Source organism: Oryx dammah, unplaced genomic scaffold (genome assembly GCF_014754425.2).
Source record: "Oryx dammah isolate SB20612 unplaced genomic scaffold, SCBI_Odam_1.1 HiC_scaffold_5, whole genome shotgun sequence".
Taxonomy (NCBI): Eukaryota; Metazoa; Chordata; class Mammalia; order Artiodactyla; family Bovidae; genus Oryx; species Oryx dammah.
The window spans coordinates 27,043,583-27,066,081 of record NW_024070189.1 but is presented as its reverse complement, the minus strand read 5'-3'; the positions used below and the strand labels follow the sequence as shown (position 1 = coordinate 27,066,081).

Genomic DNA, 22,499 nt, shown 5'->3' with positions numbered 1-22,499 from the left:
CTTTACTTCATCACCTGGGGAGTGAGAATATAGTGCTACTTCCTAGCCCTTTATTTTCCCAGGTATCCCATCCGGGTTCCCCGAGAAGGCTGCTACGGAGACATGATGGGGAAGGAAGGAGTCCGGACCTACGGATTCCGTGCTCCTCATGAAACTTACGACGTGTACTGTTACGTGGACCATCTGGATGGTAAGATGTTCACATTTCTATAGCTTCATTTGACCCAAGAACATCGAGGAAACACTGGGAGCACGTGGGGATAGAGTGAGTCTTCACGCTTGTTTGGATTCCAAACAGCAACGTTTCGTTTAAATAACCATATGATTCTGTGGTGAAATAAGCTTAAATTAAAGTGGAAAGAGAAAGAGGGCTGTGTAAATGGTTATGTAGGTTTGAAATGTCTTTAGTTAATGGCAGGTTTGCTTTCAGTCATGCTGCCATTGGAACGTTTCCAATACACTTTTAGAGCATTAAGAATAGAAACCTGTAAGGGCGGTACCTATTCTTGTAAGAACTTCAGGTAAAATCCTGTGATGACAAACCGCTGTGAGTCCAAGTGCTGATAAACATCCCAAAGTGCAACTGAATAACACAAACTAGCCAAGGAAGGATTTTCATGGTTTGTTTCTCCTTGTGTTCACTTTGCTACACTAATATTTAAAGCAGTCATTTATTCATTCAATCAATCAGCACGGCAAAAAAAAAAAAACACCCACTGTGTGACAGATACTCTGCTTGTTAGAACTGTGAAGTCAGGTAAGATATAAGCCTTGCTTTAGAGATTCTTAGAACCTGATTGATTCTGGCATCGTCATTTCTTCCTCGGTGACAGAGTGAGACTCTTAGAGATAGTAAGTTTGAGTTCTCTTCTGGCAATGTTACCTAAGGACACAATATAGTTTTATTATAAGACACATGGAGTAGAAGTTTCTGTGACTTTTGAAGTGGAACTTCACTTGTAGCAATAGCTATCTTAGAGGCCTAAATATATAAATAGAGGTATCACGTTGAGTTATACATTTAATTTTAGCTGGGTACCCATAAAAGAATGATCTCAATTTTCTTATGTTTAAAGTGAGGTTGGACTAGAAAATTTCCATAGCCCCTCCCAACATAATTAAATTATCTGATTCTATGAATTGAATAAACAACCTCAGTGACTGAAAGCTAGAAAATAAGCAGCTTATATTTGCCTGGTGTCCTAAATTTGAATAGGATAGCGTGATTCCAAGAACGTTTCTTTAGTGTGGTTCTCTAGCATCTTAACATTCTTATTATGACTGTTATTTAAGATTGATACATGTGTTTTCTAAACCATAATTTCAGATACTAACAATTTACATTTTTCACAAAGGTAAAGGGAAAATAATCTAGAAAATTCAAGCTTTGAGATACAGCTTATCTCCTTCCTTAAGTTTAATTTTAAATTTAGTTAACTTTTTCCATAGGATAAGAGATGGTTGATAGGAGATTTTGATTCTAGGAAACAAATTTTGTTATTGCTGTCTCAGTAAGATGGAAATTTGTACCTAAATTCAGTAAGGTGGAATTTATATTACCACTGTTGTTTTCTTTTGGAATAATGTCTATTAGAGTGATAGTTTCTGGAATTTCTGGAATGTTGGTAATACTGGAACTAAATCAGAGACAGATTTTGCAAAAGTGTATATGTCATAATTATCTAAAAAATCTTTACCAAGTATAATTGAAATGGTGGCTTTCAGGTATAAATCTGTGGCCAGTTTGATCCCTATATGAATAAACATCAACAACACAAGCCAACCTTTGTGAAGGAAAGTTAGGATTATGTATTTACAATGCTCCCAGAAAGCATGCCTAGGGGTCCCTCTGCATGTCTCTTCTTCAGTCTTATCCTGATGAAGGTACTGAAACCCCACTCTCTAAGGCTACAGAATCGCTAGCTTCTTTGAAGTCTAGAGGACTTTGTGCAGAAGCTCCAGAAATTCCATGCCCTGCACAAATTCTGTGTGAGATACTTTTGACAGGTCTTGGTGGGAAAAGCCCTGCCAAGGATTCCTAGCCATGTTGTACCCATCAAGAGCTGGCTCCCTAAAATCTGTTCAGAGTATCATAACTAGTGTTTGGGGAAAATTGAGCTGTCGAAAGAGCCATTCTAAGGATGTATGCATACACCACAATGAGAAGGATTTATTAGTCATATAGGAGTTCTTCTCCACCTCCATAAACATTGTCACTTCTAGGGCAACTGTTATTTGTAAAACCAGTCTCTGCTCCAGGGTAACCCAACTGTGTTTTATATAGTTATATATTTACTTGGGATATATGTTCATGTATTTGATAACTGAAAACTTGAAGTGTGTAACACAGCATAACTTTAGTTGAGTTATTTATACTAAAATGACAGAATCTGAAATTTTTTGTCTTACCACATAGAAGTTGGAAGACAAAGATGAAAGAATTAATATAAACTCGAATTCAAGCACTGGTTGAAATTTGTGTCAGCAGAGTTACAAGGCTTTAATTTGTTTCACCGAAGGGATTAGTTTTAGAGGATATTCAATATGTTTATAATGACATTTATTGTGAAATGGGGTCAGTAAGGATAATTCCCTTTTCATCACAGTATGAAGATAAAATGAGTTAAGGTATAAAGTGTTTGTCACAATGTGTGGCACAAAGTAAGTGCTCAATAAATAGTAGTTATTATAGTTTATAGATTTTCAAAAGGTTCTTATTTCTGCTGAATTCTTAATTGATTTCATTTTTGCTCTTTTGTATGTAAGTAAGTCAATGCCTTGAGGGATGAACAGGACATGAAAAGACACCAAGAGGACAAAAAAAAGAAAAATGAATACTAAATGAAAACTGAAATTATTCCCAAAGTTTAGTTTTCATTTTTCATTAATATTTAGTTTTGCATGTCTAGCCCCAAACTCTCTTCTGAATTCCATACCTGCATTTCTGGTTTGTGAATCATTTTGGTGTCTCATCTCTGCTTTTCTGTCTTACCTCACAAGTAATCCCCAAGCCTTTAATAGTTCTTCAAGGGACCTGTTTTATGACCATCAAAACAAGCAATCACCATGGCCATATCATTCGTCTACTCAGCGTGGTATGGTGTGAATCTCCTGTTGCCTTCCTCCTCAAGCAAATGCTGCTGGCTCAATCAAGAACCTCAATCCTGGCTCAGGAGTGTAAACTTTTCAGCTGTGTTTCCGTCTCTCTGATATGACCTTGCTTACGTGCACCAGCTGTCCCTAGCTCCTGCCAACAGTTGTGCTTTGAGCCTCTCTGAGAACAAACCTCTCATCTTCCCAGCATTCCACTCTTCCCTATGCCTGTGAGCAGACTGCCTTCAAGAGCCCATCTTTGGCCCTTCCAGCTCACACTGCCATTTTCTGATTTTGAACTCCCAGTTTTCTTAGAGTTAGGGCCACATATCTGGTGCTGAATTCTTCTTTCTGGTTGTTTTATATTCATCATACACAAACTATTACTAATATTTTTATTTCTGAAAAAACTTTTGTAAGATCCTGGTAGAAATAAGGGAATAACCATCTTCTATAACTCTCCAACCACAGTGAAGAATCTATTCCAGTATAAGACACATAGCAGAACTAAAGAACTACACGGTGGTAATTGCAGTATTTTTCCAAACTTTGTCTCTTTCGGAAACCGCCTCCACCACCCTACCATTTCTACAGTACTTGAAAACAAATGCCAAATTTTGTTCACCAGACTTCCTAAGGATCTATTTTTTTCATTGGATCACCAAGGTGCTAGTTTTTCTCTTTGAATTTCTCCTTTCACTCTTTTCTGTGGTGTCTCTTAGAAATAACTTTTGCCTAGAGATACTCCTTTATTCTTTCTAGCCTCTCCAGTCATTTCCCACTTTTGCCTCCCCAGCCAATTGTCTTTTCTGGGATTGGTCCCTTTGTACCTATTCATAAATCATAGGTTTATTTTTCTACTGCTTCCTTATTTCAAAATCAGGATAACACCTCTATAACTTGTCTAATGCTTCCATGTCATCCAAATGTCTGACCTAGAACCAAAAGCAACTTTTCCTTTTTGTCTTATGAACTCCTTTATATATGTAAGCTTCTCTGGTGGCTCAGCCCATAAAGAATCCTCCGGCCAATGCAGGAGATACAGGTTCGATATGAAAACCTAAAAATATTCAGGTAAAAACCTGAATGTCATTAAACAGGTCTTAGAGCAGGGCTTAATTCCAGCTTCTTTAGAGGATTTGATAGGATCAAAATCAGATACCAAATCTGTAAATTGTGTGATTTCCTGCCTGCGGATTCTCAGGTTGACTTTTAATATTAATGGAGTTTGCAGTGTGTAATCTACAGATTACTTTACTGCTGGGAGTTATTTAAGAATTAGTGATAATTGGGTTGATTCCGTTAAAATGCCCCATGTCAACTAGAATAGCTTCCTGCACACTGGTTCAGCAGATGGCTTCAAATATTGATTGAGGATTATAGAATCTCTCCACATTGATTGATGTCAGTGCTCGAAGATGCTGAAACTTTTTATTCTCTACAGAACTCACAGAATCATAGATCACAGTTAAGGCTGTGGGTTCCCAAATAGGCTTTAGACATGAACACACCCTGCTAAGGGTTTGAAATTGAAGTTCTTTTTAAGTGTTTGAATGTCTCGCTAAGAGTCACTGAGGAAGGTGTCCAGGCGTGGACCCTGGCAGAACCTCTGGAAAATGATGTCCTCTGGCAGTGTGACTTGAATAGATTGATTGTGAAGTAGCTCCATGGGTAGAATAAGAAAAAAAAACTATTTGTTGTATGGTTGTATTGTCCTTTAACTTAATTCTCAGAAAAACCTTGACAGGGATTTTTGTAAAACCTTCCTTTTTATACATGAAGATACTAAGGAACAGAAGTTAAGTGACTGGATATACCCTTTTTTTACTGTCCTTCTGGAGTAGCTTTTCAGGACCACCAAAGATTCCCCAGTAGAGCAACAGGCAGTGTTACAAACCAGGAGGGTGCAAAGTACTCTTAATGCTCCCCCAAATCTCTGATTTTTCACATAAAAATATCCTAATTCTTATCTGAGTAATGATTGCATTCCTGTTTGGATTACAGTGATTGGCATTGCTGGGTTAAATGGCAACTCTATTTTTAACATTTTGAGGAACTGTTCTGAATTTTTTACCAGAAGTAGCTTAGGGTCCTGATTCTTTCATTCTTGCCAACATTTGTTTTAATCTGATTTTTTTATTATAACCATCCTAATGTGTGCAATACTATCTCAGTGTGGTTTTGATTTGTATTTCCCTGATAGCTAGTGATGTTGAGCAACTTTTCCTATGACTGTTGACTATGTACATAATTTTATTGGAGAATTATCTATTCAGAAGCTTTGCTCATTTTTAATTGTGTATTTGTCTTTTTATTACTGAGTTATAGGAATTCTTTGTATACTGTAGATTCAAGAGTGTCTATTCAGATATATAATTTGTAAGTATTTTCTCCCATTCTCTGATTTGCATTTTTACTTTTTCAATAGGACCTTTTGATGAACAAAGTTTTTAATTTTGATGAAATCCAATATCTAGTTTTTCTTTGATAATTTGTGCTTTTGGTGTCACATCTAAGAAAACACTGCTAAATCCCTAGTCATGAAGACTTATTTCTGTGTTTGTTTCTAAGAACTGTAGAAGTTTTCACTTTTATTTTTATCTATTTTGAGTTATATTTTATATATGGCAACTCTTTGCAGAAGAAGTAAAACAATTTTGAAAAAGAGCACAGTTGGGAGTCTCATATTTTCCACTTTCAAAATTTACTACAAAGCAATAGTAATCAAAATAATGTGATAGTGACGTAAGGATAGTCATAGAGATCAATGGGACAGAGTCCAGAAACAAACCCATATATGCATGATCAATAGATTTTCACCAGGGTGCCAAGGCCACTAAATGGGGAAAGAATAGTCCTTTTTAACAAATAGTGCTGGCATAATTGAATACCCACATACCAAAGAATGGATTTGGATTCTTATGCCATATACAAAGGGATTTCCCTGGTGGCTCAGATCATAAAGAATCTGCCTGTAATGCAGGAGACCCCGGTTCAATCCCTGGGTCAGGAAGATCCCCTGGAGAGGGGAATGGCTACCCACTCCAGTATTCTTACCTGGAAAATTCCATGGACAGAGGAGCCTGGTGGGCTACAGTCCATGGGGTCAAAAGTGAAAGTGAAAATCACTCAGTTGTATCTGACTCTTTTCGACCCTGTGGACTATACAGTCCATGGAACTCTCCAAGTCAGAATACTGGCATGTGTAGCCCCTCCCTTCTTCCAGGGAATTTTCCTGACCCAGCGATCGAACTGGGGTCTCCTGCATTACAGGCAGATTCTTTACCACCTGAGCCACCAGGGAAATGCTTTTATATATGGCATAAGAATCCAAATCCATTCTTGGGTATGTGAGTATTCAATTATGCCAGCACTATTTGTTAGAAAGACTATTCTTTCCTCATTTTAATCGCCTTGACACCCCGGTGAAAATCTATTGATCGTAAATATATGGGTTTGTTTCTGGACTCTGTCCCATTGATCTCTATGACTATCCTTACGTCACTATCACATTGTTTTGATTACTATTGCTTTGTAGTAAATTTTCAAATTGGAAAATATGAGACTCCCAACTGTGTTCTTCTTTTTCAAAATTGTTTAACCTCTTCTGGACCCCTTGAATTCCTACATGATCTTTGGGATCTGTTTATCAATTTCTGCAAAAAATCCAGCTGAGTTTGAGTTGTATCTCCAGATCAATTTGAGATGTATTGTCATCTTGACAATATTGAGTCTTCAGATTAGATCTGTAAACATGGGATATTTTTTCATCTTTTGATTAGATATTCTTTACTTTCTTTCAGCAGTGTTTTATAGTTTCAGAGCTTTCAGAGTATAGGTTTTGCATTCCTTTTGTTGAACTTAACCTAAATATTTTTCTCTTTTGATGTAAATATAAATGGAATTTTCTTTATTTCTTTTTCTAATTGTTCACTGGAAGTGTGTAGAAATAAACTGATTTTTTTATATTGGCCTTGTATATTTTATCCTACAAGCTTGTTGAAATTATCTATTAGTTCTAATATATTTTTATGGAATCCTCAGGGTTTTCTATATATAGTCCCTTTTATTTTATAATCTAAAATTAAATAAGTAGAAATGTCTTGACAGAAAACCCTTAAAACATGTGAGAGTCATTTGCTTTAAGGCTTGATGGCAGTTTCTAGAATTCTAAATTGAAAGAGCTTCTTTGGAAATACAGGGCCATTTAACTCTGAGCTGTGAAAAGTTTTTTTAAAAAAAACTAGGCTGATCTTCCTATGTTGACCTGCAGCCATACTGTGCCTGTCAAACCAAATAACACGTTCAATCTTTTGTATATTTTGAAGACTCAGACATCCAGAAATTTTTTAGAATCTCTTTCTCACTCTAATTAAAGTCTTACTGCTCTGTCATGGGGAAAGAATGAGATCTGACATCCTGAAAACCATAAAAATATGCTTAAATTTTGGTGGGATTTCCTGTATCTTTAATCCCTTCAAATGACATATAGAAGATCTTGTGTAGTAGCACATCGACAAATATGTGGATTCCTTTTCCCATGAATGTTATCTGATTTAAAGAATATTAACTATCACATGACTGATGACAATTCTCTAAAATTAATTAAAGGTTGAATTCTTCAAAACCAGTGTCTATGCTTTAAGCCACATTTTGTTTCTCAGTTCAGTCCAGTCGCTCAGTCGTGTCTGACTCTTTGCGACCCCATGAATCGGAGCATGCCAGGCCTCCCTGACCATCACCACCTCCCGGAGTTCACCCAAACTCATGTCCATCGAGTCGGTGATGCCATCCAACCATTTCATCCTCTGTCATCCCCTTCTCCTCCTGCCCCCAATCCCTCCCAGCATCAGAGTCTTTTCCAGTGACTCAACTCTTCGCACGAGGTGACCAAAGTATTGGAGTTTCAGCTTCAGCATCAGTTCTTCCAAAGAACACCCAGGACTGATCTCCTTTAGGTTGGACTGGTTGGAACTCCTTGTAGTCCAAGGAACTTGCAAGAGTCTTCTCCAGCATCACAGTTCAAAAGCATCAATTCTTCGGCACTCAGCTTTCTTCACAATCCAACTCTCACATCCATACATGACCACTGGAAAAACCATAGCCTTCACTAGACAGACCTTTGTTGGCAAAGTAATGTCTCTGCTTTTCAATATGCGATCTAGGTTGGTCATAACTTTCCTTCCAAGGAGTGAGCGTCTTTTAATTTCATGGCTGCAGTCACCATCTGCAGTGATTTTGGAGGCCCCAGAATTAAGTCTGACACTGTTTCCACTGTTTCCCCATCTATTTCCCATGAAGTGATGGGACATGTTGCCATGATCTGTTTTCTGAATGTTGAGCTTTAAGCCAACTTTTTCACTCTCCTCTTTCACTTTCATCAAGAGGCTTTTTAGTTCGTCTTCACTTTCTGCCATAAGGGTGGTGTCATCTGCATATCTGAGGTTATTGATATTTCTCCCGGCAATCTTCATTCCACCTTGTGCTTCCTCCAGCCCAGCGTTTCTCATGATGTACTCTGCATATAAATTAAATAAGCAGGGTGACAATATACAGCCTTGATGTACTCCTTTTCCTATTTGGAACCAGTCTGTTGTTCCATGTCCAGTTCTAACTGTTGCTTCCTGACCTGCATACAGGTTTCTCAAGAGGCATGTCAGGTAATCTGGTATTCCCATCTCTCTCAGAATTTTCCACAGTTTATTGTGATCCACACAGTCAAAGGCTTTGGCATAGTCAATAAAGCAGAAATAGATGTTTTTCTGGAACTCTCTTGCTTTTTCCATGATCCAGCGGATGTTGGCAATTTGATCTCTGGTTCCTCTGCTTTTTCTAAAACCAGCTTGAACATCAGGAAGTTCACAGTTCACGTATTGCTGAAGCCTGGCTTGGAGAATTTTGAGCATTACTTTACTAGCATGTGAGATGAGTGCAATTGTGTGGTAGTTTGAGCATTCTTTGGCATTGCCTTGCTTTGGGATTGGAATGAAAACTGACCTTTTCCAGTCCTGTGGCCACTGCTGACTTTTCCAAAATTGCTGGCATATTGAATGCAGCACTTTCACAGCATCATCTTCCAGGATTTGAAATAGCTCAACTGGAATTTCATCACCTCCACTAGCTTTGTTCGTAGTGATGCTTCCTAAGGCCCACTTGACTTCACACTCCAGGATGTCTGGCACTAGGTGTTTTTTACTTCAGCCTAAAGCAAGTGAGATATTTGAAAGGTGCTGACCTGGCCATTACACCCCAAATTAGATACATTGCCAGCCTAACACTAGAATTGGATGAAGCTATCTTGGCAGCCCCAGAAGTTTTCTTGTCACTCTTAACAGAAGATTGGTTTCTGTATAGGTTAAAGAATCAGCTCTTAGGGGGAACTGACATGCTTTTGAATTTTCTACAAATATTGGCTGTCAAAAGATTATATAATAGTGTATGTTGGCTATTAACCAACCACATACAGCTGATGGATTTTGTGATCCAGGATAATGAGTATTAGTCTTTATTGCTTTGATCCTGTATATATAGACATGGGCAAAAAAAAAAGAGAAAGAGCAAAAGGCAGAGGGAAAAAAAAGGAAACTTTCTTCGAAAAAACTTAAAAGTCCAAAATTTTAAACCTAGCAATAATTATATTGACTTGTCTTTATTACCATAACACTTACCAAATACCGTAAGTGGTTTCATCCTTATGGACATGTCATGTGACTATTTCCAGCTCATACACCATGTCTACTTTTGCATACACTTATTGCCTGTATACCGTTTTGACCCAAACAGCAGGGAACTGTAATAACAATCACAGATCTTGATCTTCCTTATAGTGAACAAAAAATCATGAAGTTCTATTCTCAAATGAGCAAAGAGACTCATGATTAGTTTATAGGAGCTAATTTTCAGACAGTTCAGGATAGATAGGTTATGAGCGTGCACACACACACACAAACAGAAGAAGCATAAATATTTATCACACTCTCCAGAAAATAGACCCATCTAGATAACTGGTGAGACCTCAGCTTTGACTACCACAGAGAGCAGCCCGTCTAGGAAGGACGTGGATGATTCTCTGTGATCTGCTGGGGCCAGTTTCCTGTTCGCCTTGGCAATCTCAGAGAATTGTTTGCGAAAGAAAAAGATCCTCTCTCAGTTTGCTCTGGACTCAGTCTCTTTCATAATTTTTCTTAGTTACTCCTGAGTATCAACTCTTAGTTTTTGAACATTGTAGGTCATCTTAATGTTTTGATTTGTTTTCATCACTGCTTGCCACATTTTAGTATGTGTCATTTCTAAGTCTGCCAAGGAATAGCTTTTCCATTTAGCAATCAAAAGTGTAGAAAAAGAACACGTATGATCCACTTTCCAGAGAGTCTTTTAGCAGTTACTTTTCAAATTTAAGTATTATTTTTCCTTAATATTTTTGATGATGTTAATTCCTGTAATTAAGACGAATTTAGTTTGTAGAATGTCACCAGATATTAAAATCTCACCAGCAGTGTCTTCCAGTTTCTTCCAGGGCATCCCTAGAAAGTTGGAAAAATAGGAATAATTTAAAGTCACAGCATTTAACTTGATATTTTGGAAAAACAGAGGTTAAGTTACTGCATATATGTTTACCATATGAATATGCAAATTATCCCATGTGTGAAATCCTCTGTTCTACATTATAGTTTATGTGTGTACTAATAAGAATGTGTATATATATATATACACACACATGTCAGTAAATTCTTACTTAGAACAACTTAGCTTCACATTTTACATTAAGTCGTGCATTGCTTTGTGTATAAAGGATATTTTGTGTATTTCTTTCCTTACATTTTATCTGCTCTCAAGAGCAAATGATTGTTATTATGTTAGGACACTTATGTGTTCACCTTACATGTGGTCCTGGACACCATCGGGGTCTCTGCCCTGGTCCAGCTTCTTCTGCTCATTTACAGTCTTTGACACAGCCTTGGTAGGCAGTGGACTTCATATGACCTGCATTTTTGTGTTTTTAGTTCCTGGTTTGATTCTGATTACCTGGTCTATGTACTGTGTTTCTGTCTTGGACAGGTTAACACATAGGCTATGAGAAACTTAATATGTGTGATATATCTTTGTTATGGCTCAACTGAGATTCTTCTTCTTGATTGAAACATACATGACTCTCAGTTAGTCGCTCAGTCATGTCCGACTCTTTGCAACCCCATGGACTACAGCACACCAGGCATCCCTGTCCATCCCCAACTCCCAGAGTTTACTCAGACTCATGTCCATTGAGTCGGTGATGCCATCCAACCACCTCATCCTCTGTCATCCCTTTCTCTCCCACGTTCAATCTTTCCCAGCATCAGGGTCTTTTCATATGAGTCAGCTCTTCGCATGAGGTGGCCAAAGTACTGGAGCTTCAGCTTCAGCATCAGTCCTTCCAATGAATATTCAGGACTGATTTCCTTTAGGATGTACTGGTTGGATCTCCTTGCAGCCCAAGGGACTCTCAAGAGTCTTCTCCAACACCACAGTTCAAAAGCATCAATTCTTTGGCGCTCAGCTTTCTTTATAGTCCAACTCTCACATCCACACATGACTACTGGAAAAACCATAGTTTTGACTAGATGGACCTTTGTTGACAAAGTAATGTCTCTGCTTAATATGCTGTCTCAGTTCAGTTCAGTTAGGTCGCTCAGTCGTGTCCGACTCTTTGCAACCCCATGAATCGCAGCATGCCAGGCTCCCTGTCCATCACCAACTCCCAGAGTTCACCCAAACTCATGTGCATCGAGTCGGTGATGCCATCCAGCCATCTCATCCTCTGTCCTCCCCTTCTCCTCCTGCCCCCAGTCCCTCCCAGCATCAGAGCCTTTTCCAATGAGTCACCTCTTCGCATCAGGTGGCCAAAGTATTGGAGCTTCAGCTTTAGCATCAGTCCTTCCAAAGAACACCCAGGACTGATCTCCTTTAGAATTTACTGGTTAGATCTCCTTGCAGTCTAAGGGACTCTCAAGAGTCTTCTCCAACACCACAGTTCAAAAGCATCAATTCTTCGGCGCTCAGCTTTCTTCACAGTCCAACTCTCACATCCATACATGACCATTGGAAAAACCATAGCATTGACTCAACGGACCTTTGTTGGCAAAGTAATGTCTCTGCTTTTCAATATGTTATCTAGGTTGGTCAAAACTTTCCTTCCAAGGAATAAGCGTCTTTTAATTTCATGGCTGCAGCCACCATCTGCAGTGATTTTGGAGCCCAAAAAAATAAAGTCTGACACTGTCTCCACTGTTTCCCCATCTATTTCCCATGAAGTGATGGGACTGGATGCCATGATCTTAGTTTTCTAAATGTTGAGCTTTAAGCCAACTTTTTCACTCTCCTGTTTCACTTTCATCAGGAGGCTTTTTAGTTCCTCTTCACTTTTTGCCATAAGGGTGGTGTCCTCTGCATATCTGAGGTTATTGATATTTCTCCCGGCAATCTTCATTCCACCTTGTGCTTCCTCCAGCCCGTTGTTTCTCATGATGTACTCTGCATATAAGTTAAATAAGCAGGATGACAATATACAGCTTTGGCATACTCCCTTCCCAATTTGGAACCAGTCTGTTGTTCCATGTCTTGTTCTAACTATTGCTTCCTGACCTGCATACAGATTTCTCAAGAGGCATGTCAGGTAATCTGGTATTCCCATCTCTTCAAGAATTTTTTACAGCTTGTTGTGATCCACACAGTCAAAGGCTTTAGTGTAGTCAATAAAGCAGAAATAGATGTTTTTATGGAACTCTCTTGCTTTTTTCATGATCCAGCGGAATCTGGCAATTTGATCTCTGGTTCCTTTGCCTTTTCTAAATCAAGGTTGCACATCTGGAAGTTCACAGTTCATGTTCTGTTGAATCCTGGATTGGAGAATTTTGAGCATTACTTTACTAGTGTGTGAGATGAGTGCAATTGTGTGTTAGTTTTAGCATTTTTTGACATTGCTTTCCTTTGAGATTGGAATGAAAACTGACCTTTTCCAGCCCTGCAGCCACTGCTGGGTTTTCCACATTTGCTGGCATTTGAATGCAGCACTTTCACTGCATCATCTTTCAGGATTTGAAATAGCTCAACTGGAATTCCATCACCTCCACTAGCTTTGTTTGTAGTGATGCTTCCTAAGGCCCATCTGACTTTGCATTCCAAGATGTCTGGGTTTGGGTGAGTGATCATACCATCATGATTATCTCAGTCATGAAGCTCTTTTTTGTACAGTTCTCCTTTGTATTCTTGCCACCTCTTCTTATTATCCTCTGCTTCTGTTTCTGCTGCTGCTAAGTTGCTTCAGTCGTGTCCGACTCTGTGAGACCCCATAGACGCAGCCCACCAGGCTCCCCCGTCCCTGGGATTCTCCAGGCAAGAACACTGGAGTGGGTTGCCATTTCCTTTTCCAATATGTGAAAAGTGAAAAGTCAAAGTGAAGTCACTCAGTCGTGTCCGACTCCTAGCGACCCCATGGACTGCAGCCCACCAAGCTCCTCCATCCATGGGATTTTCCAGGCGAGAGGACTGGAGTGGGGTGCCATCGTCTTTTCCGCTTCTGTTAGGTCCATACAATTTCTGTCCTAATTGAGCCCATCTTTGCATGAAGTGTTCCCTTGGTACCTCTGATTTTCTTGAAGAGATCTCTAGTCTTTCCCAATCTATTGTTTTCCTGTATTTCTTTGCACTGATCACTGAGGAAGGCTTTCTTATCTCTCCTTCCTATTCTTTGGAACTCTGCATTCAAATGGTATATCATTCCATTTCTCCTTTGCCTTTCACTTCTTTTATTTTCACAGCTATTTGTAATGCCTCCTCAGACAGCCATTTTGCCTTTTTGCATTTCTTTTTCTTGGGGATGATCTTGATCCCTGTCTCCTATAAAATGTCACAAACCTCCATCCATAGTTCTTCACACACTCTGTCTATCAGATCTAATCCCTTGAATCTATTTGTCACTTCCACTGTATAATTGTAAGGGATTTGATTTAGGTCATACCTGAATGGTCTAGTGGTTTTCCCTACTTTCTTCAATTTAAGTGTGAATTTGGCAATAAGGAGTTCATGGTCTGAGCCACAGTCAGCTCCCAGTCTTGTTTTTGCTGACTGTATAGAGCTTCTCCATCTTTGGCTACAAGAATATAGTCAGTCTGATTTCAGTGTTGACCGTCTGGTGATGTCCATGTGTAGAGTCTTCTCTTGTGTTGTTGGAAGAGGGTGTTCACGCTGCTGCCATACATGTCACTATGGCAGTTTAGTTCAGTCTGCTCCAAGAAATAGATCCGTGAACTACTAGTTAGTCTTCTATGAGAAAAGGAGATTATTCTTTCCTCAAATGGTCAAATGGCTTAAAAATCCTGACTTCTTTATAGGAACTCGCAGTAAACTCTATAATATTACCTGCTCTGAGAAGTCTTACAGAAATGAAACCTGTCAGATGACTTGTATGTATTTGTTTTCCAAATGCTGTTGTCCACAAAACCTCTTCTTGTTGGATACCTAGTCATGTCCCAGGGATTACCAGTTTTTTGTATAAGGCACTTTTGGAAATTGTATTCTTAGAACTTGGACTATACGTTAATAATCTTCCCAACCCACATCTTTAGCAATAAGCTTTTATTTGGTTGTGTACTAGCTTAGTCGCTCAGTCATGTCCAACTCTTTGCAGGCCAATGGACAGTAGTCCACCAGGCTCCTGTGTCCATGGGAATTTTTAGGGAAGAATACTGGAGTGGGTTGCCGTTTCCTCCTCCAGGGCCTCTTCCCAATCCAGGGATTGAGCCCACATCTCCTGCATTACAGGTGGATTCTCTACCACTGAGCTGCCTGGGAAGCTCAGTGGTAAAGCTTTTAATAGGTTAATTCTGATTTAAACAACAGATCATGTACATTTGTATTATGTTAGATAAAAAATACATAATGTCTAAGATTGTCTAAAGCCAGGTAGCTTGTGAATCAAAAAGGACTTGACAGGAGATTATTTTAGTAATATCAATAAAAACTAAAAACAGATGTCTTAGAAATCGAGAATACTTAGGAATACGAGTTAATTCAGTGATTGCTATCTGTGTGTTACCCTTTAATTTACTTTTTTTTTCCTTTGGATTTTAGTATATGAAACTGATGCCAGAATATTTTGGCACATTTGAGAACAATATTAGATGTCTGACGTTAATATTTTGAGGTTGTTACATAGAAAGGTCACAATTTAGACATTCAACTTAGTTTCTTTTGGTAGAGATTGAGTGTCAGTTCTAAAAGCTTCTAGACTCAGTAAGATAGTTCCCTAGTATGGATACTTCACTGTATCATTAGAATTCTGAAATAGACAAGACGATGTTTATGTTAAACAAGTATGATTTAGGAAGGCTTAGACATCTATTTTTTGCAACAGAGTTGAAGTAACTGTTTTTTTATTATTATTTCAAAATCAAACAACAGTTATGCCATGTATAATGATGGGCCACACATATGGATCTTTATAGATGAGTTGTTTTGATTCTCACCTTAAGTCACATTAATGCTAGTTAAATCTTCCTTTTTTCATCTGAGTTACATGAAATCCAATGATGACATCACTTTCAATAAGTTTTTAAAATTTATTTTGCAATGTTTGAAAAGTTTTTACATACAAATGAAAAGGAAAATAGGGGAATAACAGAATTTATACTTAAATAAGTAAAATCACTATCTTTTGGAGCTTGGAGAGATAGATATTATATACCCCAAACAAGTGAATTAAATATTAATTTAATATAGATTCAGACTTAATAAGAGTTTTTAATGAAAAGTTCTATAAGTAGATCTTTACTGATTTGATAATAATAAGGGTATTTTTTTTTAACCTGCCAGCACTTACCGAAACCTTTCCTTCCATTAATACCACAAACATGTTTGCTACTTAAAACAGAGAAACAAGTTATCCAGAAAATCATGCTGTCATTTTTCTTCATTAGCCCTTTGGTCTGGCTGTATTTGGAGAAGTTGATTCCTCCCATCATGTGGGCGAACGTTGCTGTTTGGAGAAGCAGGGTTTTACTCATTTAATTTATTTCTCTGCCTTGCTCTGGTTGTCTGATCAGTCTTGTTACTGAAAAGGAACAGTACTCTTGCCTCCATGTAGAAGCACCTCACCATACAGGAAACGAAGGCAACAAAATTGACATTCCAGCTGTAATAACAAACCCAAGGGTTCCACCTTGGAGGGAAGCGTGCTGGCGGGCTGCCCTCTTTCACACTTCCATTGCTTTCAGGCCAAATGCAAGCGTAATGCTCAGGTGAACAAGGCTGCTGAGGCTGCTTGGGGCGACACGGTCTGTCTGTCTGCCTTTCCCCAGGTTTTGTTCTTATTTTCCTGTTATTTAGTCAGTTAAGTAGTGTCTGACTCTTATGCGACCCCATGGACTGTATGTAGCCCGTTGCTTTGAGCCAGATCCACAGGCGAGATGAATCTCCTGTCCCAGATGGCAGCTACCCAGAGCACTGCAGCCTAGGGAGCACTCTTGACTGTGCTGCTTGGGAAGGATGGAAGGAAAGATGGCACCTTTTTTCTGAATAAGAACCTGAAATGCCACTCATGTAACAAGTTATTGAATATGTGCTATGCACATGGACTGGTACTATGACCTTACGATTTTAAAACCTACTGGGAAGGGAGACGTTCTAGGAATGGGGGGGGCTTTGTTCTTTCAGTGTATTTTTGGGTTTGAGATTACTGTCCTTTGCCGGCCTAGATAATTAAGGACAAAACCCCATTCTCACCTCTGCCTTACTTTTTGCAGTCAGGTAAAAGTCATTTTTCTTTTTCTTCATCAAATAGCTTTTATTGGAATTTGTCCTCGTTTCATTGGCAGCGTTTTTAGATTTGTAGCGAGAAGAGCCGATCTGGGTGACTTGACCTTTTTCTCCTGACTATAATTTTCTGGTTTTATAAAGTTTTGACACTTGAACACGGAGTAATGGCTCTATTCATTTTAAACAATAACTTGTTACATCTGGATTTAGTCAGGTGGAGATCCAGATCATGAGAGCTCTTGTGTCTGATAGATCATAGAATCAAAGACAATTCTCAATGAAATGGAAGCAGGACCCATGGCTGCTATAAAAATGGGCTCTCAATATTTTAGCTACCTCTCTACCTCATTTTGTACTCCTCATCCTGCCTGCTCTATTTGCTTGAAAGTGAAAGTGAAGTCACTCAGTTGTGTCCAGCTCTTTGCTACCCCATGGACTGTAGCCTATCAGGCTTCTCCGTCCATGGGATTTTCCAGGCAAGAGCGCTGGAGTGGATTGCCATTTCCTTTTCCAGGGGATCTTCAGAATCGAACCCGGGTCTCCCGCATTGCGGGCAGACACTTTACCGTCTGAGCCACCAGGGAAGCTCTATTTGCTTAGGTCTTCTCTAATTCTACCTCTGTCTTTTAGCCACTTGTGAAAAGCATCATTTAATTCACATTGCATTCATTTCAGGCAGTTGTTACATTACACAAGTAACATTCCAATTTAACAAGCTCTCTGGCATTTCCAGAATATTTTACTGTGACATGTTAAGTGATAATGAGCATACTAATTGGGTCTAATTAAGCCTAATGTGAGGATCAAAGGAAACGTTCACCCTTTCTTTGTTAATCAATAAATAAACATGAAAAGTTTCCCCAACCTAGTTAGAGCCCCTTATAGTAACTTTATGAGAACCGAAAGGCAGACGGATTTCAAATGGTATCCACCTTGGGCAGAGCAAGTGAAAAAAAGGGTGCCCCTTCTTCCAGGAGGACTTTTGGTCTCTTTGGCTGGTTGATTGGGAGCTGATATTGGTCCTCATACATCCTCAGCCCTGCCCAAGGGCAGGCCATGACCTGCGTAACTCTCAAGGCAGCCCTGTGCCTAGGACAGAAAAGTAGGCAACTGCATTCCATTCTGCCCCTTTCCCTCCCCCTCTTCAGACCTTGGAAGTCTTCTTGTTTTGTTGTTTGCTTTGCTGGGAGTTAATCCATTTTGATGGCAGAAATGGATGAAAGAGTCAGAAAATTGCTATTTGATTTTAGGATAAACAAAGAAAAATGACCTCAAAGACCTTTCAGTGCAGCTTTCTCTTTCCGGCATGCAATGTTAATAAGTACACCACAGCCTCTTTCATTGGAGAGAAAACCCATTTCCTGGACAGTAAATCAAAGAATCAATTGGAAAAGTTTGTTCACTTTAAAGAATCTATTGTAACTGTATTATCAAATGACTGCTTCTATGACCTAGGGAATGTACGTATATAAAATGAAACTTTTCTGGTGTGTGTTTATTGTGTTATTTCTTATCATACACTAATATTAATAATAACAAAATTAGGTAACTGAGTTTTCTGCTGTAAATATCAGAAGATGATTCCTCACTATAAAAAAAGAATGGTGTGCTTTTCCCCATCTCCTATAAACAGGAAAAGACTGAAGAGTAAATTTGAGACCCTTTTTTTCTTGTTCTTATTGCAGGTGATGTGTTCCACATCACTGCTCCCAATAAGTTCACCTTTGAGGAAGCTGGAGAAGAGTGTAAAAACCAGGACGCCCGCCTGGCAACGGTGGGGGAGCTCCAAGCAGCGTGGAGGAACGGCTTCGACCGGTGTGATTACGGGTGGCTGTTGGACGCCAGCGTTCGCCACCCTGTGACTGTGGCCAGGGCCCAGTGTGGAGGTGGTTTACTTGGGGTGAGAACCCTGTATCGTTTTGAGAACCAGACAGGCTTCCCTCCCCCTGATAGCAGATTTGATGCCTACTGCTTTAAACGTAAGTGTTTGATACCTTTTAAAACATTCTAGATTTTAAAAAAAAAAAGCTTCGAAGGCATGCAATTGATGTTCAACTAGCCATTGGAATGATTCCATGTCTTGCATTGTGTGCACAGAATGGAAACAGTTCAGTGACTCTCAAAAACAAGGAAACGAAACAGCAGGGATATGGTTAAAACAAGTTAGACAAATGGTTTTTAGAGAGGATGAAAAAATGTCAGGCAAAGGCCTTAACTGTGCTGCATTGCACAGAACATGTTTCTGAGCACTTGTTTTATATTAATTGCAGTCCTTCAATGCAATTGGATTGTTGGTGCTATTATGCTGGGGCCAGTCATGGCTGAGTTGAATCCCTGAGTTCTGTTTTTTTCCCTCTTTGTTTGGTATCACCCTTTCTTTCAAATAGCAGAGGATTTAAATTTCAGTAACTGCAGGTGAGTACTTGGAGCTGACATGGATAATACCTAAAAATGAACCATGCTATAAGTAAAAATTTCATTTTATCTCAGTTTATTTCATATAATGGAAATATGTTCCTTCTAATGCTCTAGAATCATATTAAAGTACAGTATATGTTTTTTGGCAAGCTCTAACATAAATAGGCTACCTTCAGTTAAGTATGAATTTAAAATAACTTAAAATGGATTTGAAGTAACATTTCTCAACATTAATGATATATTTTAATTTTTACATGTCCTTAAATTACTTTAGCACTAGCAGTCACATACCATAGTGTCATGCTTGTAGAATGCTTAATTAAACAAGCAACTAATCCAGAGTCTCACTGTGATATTTACTGTAGGATCTATATTATGCCAGCAAAACAAAGATCTGCTAGAAATTTTGGTGACCTTTAGTGTGTTCAAGATGGAGCCATATTATATTGAATTAGTGAGAATTTTTTTACTAAGTTTTCAATATATGTATTGTTTTAGCAATACATACAATCATCCCCTTGGTATCCATGGGAGATTGTTCCTAGGGCCCTCAGGGATACCAGAATTACTTACAATACCTATACTGTATAATGGGATATAATATCAACTATGTAAGTAGTTGCTAGCACACAACAATTTCAAGTCTTGCTTTTTGTAACTTCCTGGAGTTTTTTTTTTTTTTTTAATCAGAAGTTGGTTGAATCCTCGGATATGGAACCCATGGATACAGAGGGTCAACAGTAACTGAAATGAGTCAAAAATACACTAGCTTATTTTGTAATTGGCTTCTAAATATACAGACTTTCTTCATCAACCAAAAAGACACTGAAGTGGGATATCTGAGTAGTCAGGAGAATAGATTGTTAGTGCAGTGGAAAGGTGTAATTTCATATCCTGCTATCTCCCAGCTAAGATATTTCTGTTTGGATCTCCTCCTGTAAACTCAACTTTCTGAGTGTTAAAGCCATGTGTTGTGTATCAGTGCAATACAAGCTGGCCATGAAAAGCCTTTGGAATTATTTGTTTTTGTTCTTAGGCCCTGAAACTACAGGAAAAGTCTTGATCATTTTCAGGAAAACAAACAAAACAACAACAATAATAGCCAAACCTTATCCCCAGAAGTAGGAAGATATCATTCTTTTAAGCCACATACCCATAACAGTAGTTCTGGGAATATTTTCAAGTAGTTCAAGCTTTAAAATCAGTTTTATGTTAAGTGACTGGTGTGATTAAGGGAGAAAATCAAATTTTTGTGTGTGTATTGGGGAGGGGAGGGAAGAGGTGGATTAGAGAAGTTAAGTTCAGGAAGGAATTATCCAGTGTGACTACCTTGCTTGATTTTATTTTCTTGTGCTTTATAAACCTGGCACTAGAAAACTTTTAAACATTTTTGTTTTCTATGAGAGAAAAATGTCAAACAAAGCCTGGCTATAGCTCCAAAGAATTCATCCTGTTGTGTTTTAAATTATTTATTTAAATAAGGAATTCATATGAATGTACCAAATAACAAGATACTTAGATTCAAGTAGAATAACCACCTACTAAAACATCTACATAAAACGTGAATAAAATTTGAAAGTTTAGGTCTTCTTTTTTCTCCCTAATTCATTTGAATCTATATAACTTGGAAATATATAACTTGCAGATATAATAGATTCAAATTTTTGTTTTTTTACCCCAGTTAAGCTAAAGACTAGATTCTTATTTAGTTCTTCCCTAAGACTCTACCATACTCAAAATTTATTCAGCACATAAAAGGTTAAGAAAGTTTAGTAATACATAAAAGCCTTCCTTAACACACAATGCCAACACCCTCCCCAAATTTTGAATTCATTTTTAAAAGTTTTTTTAAAAACATATACTTTTTTTAATTTGAAAAATATTCTTAAAATGACTTGCCTGCTGTAGTTTCCCACAGAGTTGAGTCATGACTAAATCTATAGGGTTAAAGTTAATAAGAATTGTGACCTTAAGGACAAATTCCAAAAGTGATGTCAGGGATGTACGGCTAGTTGGTTAAGTAGAATAATTTAGAAATATAACCATATTTTTCTTATTTGCTTTTACCAAATGTCAAAAGTGTTTTTAAGGCCACTTCATGGTGAATAAACAATACCAAATCTCACTTTGGTATAATTCCCTCTTCTGAAATCACTGAATAGAACATTAACAATGGCCGATGATAAATATAATTAAAATCTGTTCTTGTCAAACAGATTTGAAAAACAAGTAAATTAATGTCCTTGTGAAATAAAGTCTTCCTGCTGGTTTCCCCTTGATTAAATTGTGCACTTTTCATTTTTCTTTGACCTCAGAGTTAAGTTTTGCGAAATAGAGTTATGCAGTGCTCTGAAGGTTCATCCATACTCCCCAAATTTAAGTGAATCAAAACCATTAAAGACTCGTGATAACCTCTCATTTAATATTATTAAAGAGCTCCAGGAGAGGAAGATAGGGAATGTTTCATAGAAAACACATTCCAGTATCCTATTATTATCACTCTCAGACTGTTTTCCTAATTATCTAAATCCTTTGCGTTAGAATCCGAGTCCATCTTTCCTTCACAAGTTGGAAACCAAAATCTAAATAACAGCACTTCTATTGAAAACCATTGTTCAGCTGTCCCTCAGTGTCTCCTTCAGCTGAAACAATTTCCTTGTTTTGAAATTTTAATTTCTAGGCCTCTAATCACCTATGCCATCTTGCTTTGAACCCTCATTGTTTTCCACATCCCTCTGTTCAGTTAAGCTTGGAGCTAAAGATAATGGTCTAAAGAAGACTAAATAAATACCCAACACTTCCTATGATGTCTTTCTTATGTATTTGTTCATTTTTACAATTGATCTGCCCTTCTAACCTATGATCAGCTTGTTATCTTTTCTGCACCCTAGATCATAATCTGACCATAGGTGTCAAAATGTATCCTTCCCTAACTGGTCTTTTTGAAATGTTTTCTCTTTATTGAATTTGAATCAGTTGGCATTCAATCACTCATAAAACTTAAATATTACTTTGAATTCTAATCCTGCGGTTCCAACCGTTACTCTTTCTTGCAACCATGAACCCCAAATCAACTTTTTGAATATCTAGTCATTTCCCTATAATAAAGGCAGTATGGCTGTAAATTAAATTGACTATTGTGCTGCTAATAGGGTTTTCATATTTTATTAGGAAAATCTGCCTTGTGTCTCACAATA

At 38.1% G+C, this 22,499-nt stretch overlaps 1 protein-coding gene across 2 annotated transcripts in view; it reads left to right on the top strand.

The window, feature by feature from the left end:
* Positions 1-22,499, top strand: part of VCAN (versican) — a 118,870-nt gene that overhangs the window by 23,771 nt on the left and 72,600 nt on the right. For both annotated transcript variants that reach the window (XM_040239420.1, XM_040239421.1), the window contains exons 5-6: positions 63-190; positions 18,570-18,863. In XM_040239420.1, coding sequence (XP_040095354.1) covers positions 63-190; positions 18,570-18,863 — 422 coding nt within the window. The remainder of the gene's footprint in view (positions 1-62; positions 191-18,569; positions 18,864-22,499) is intronic.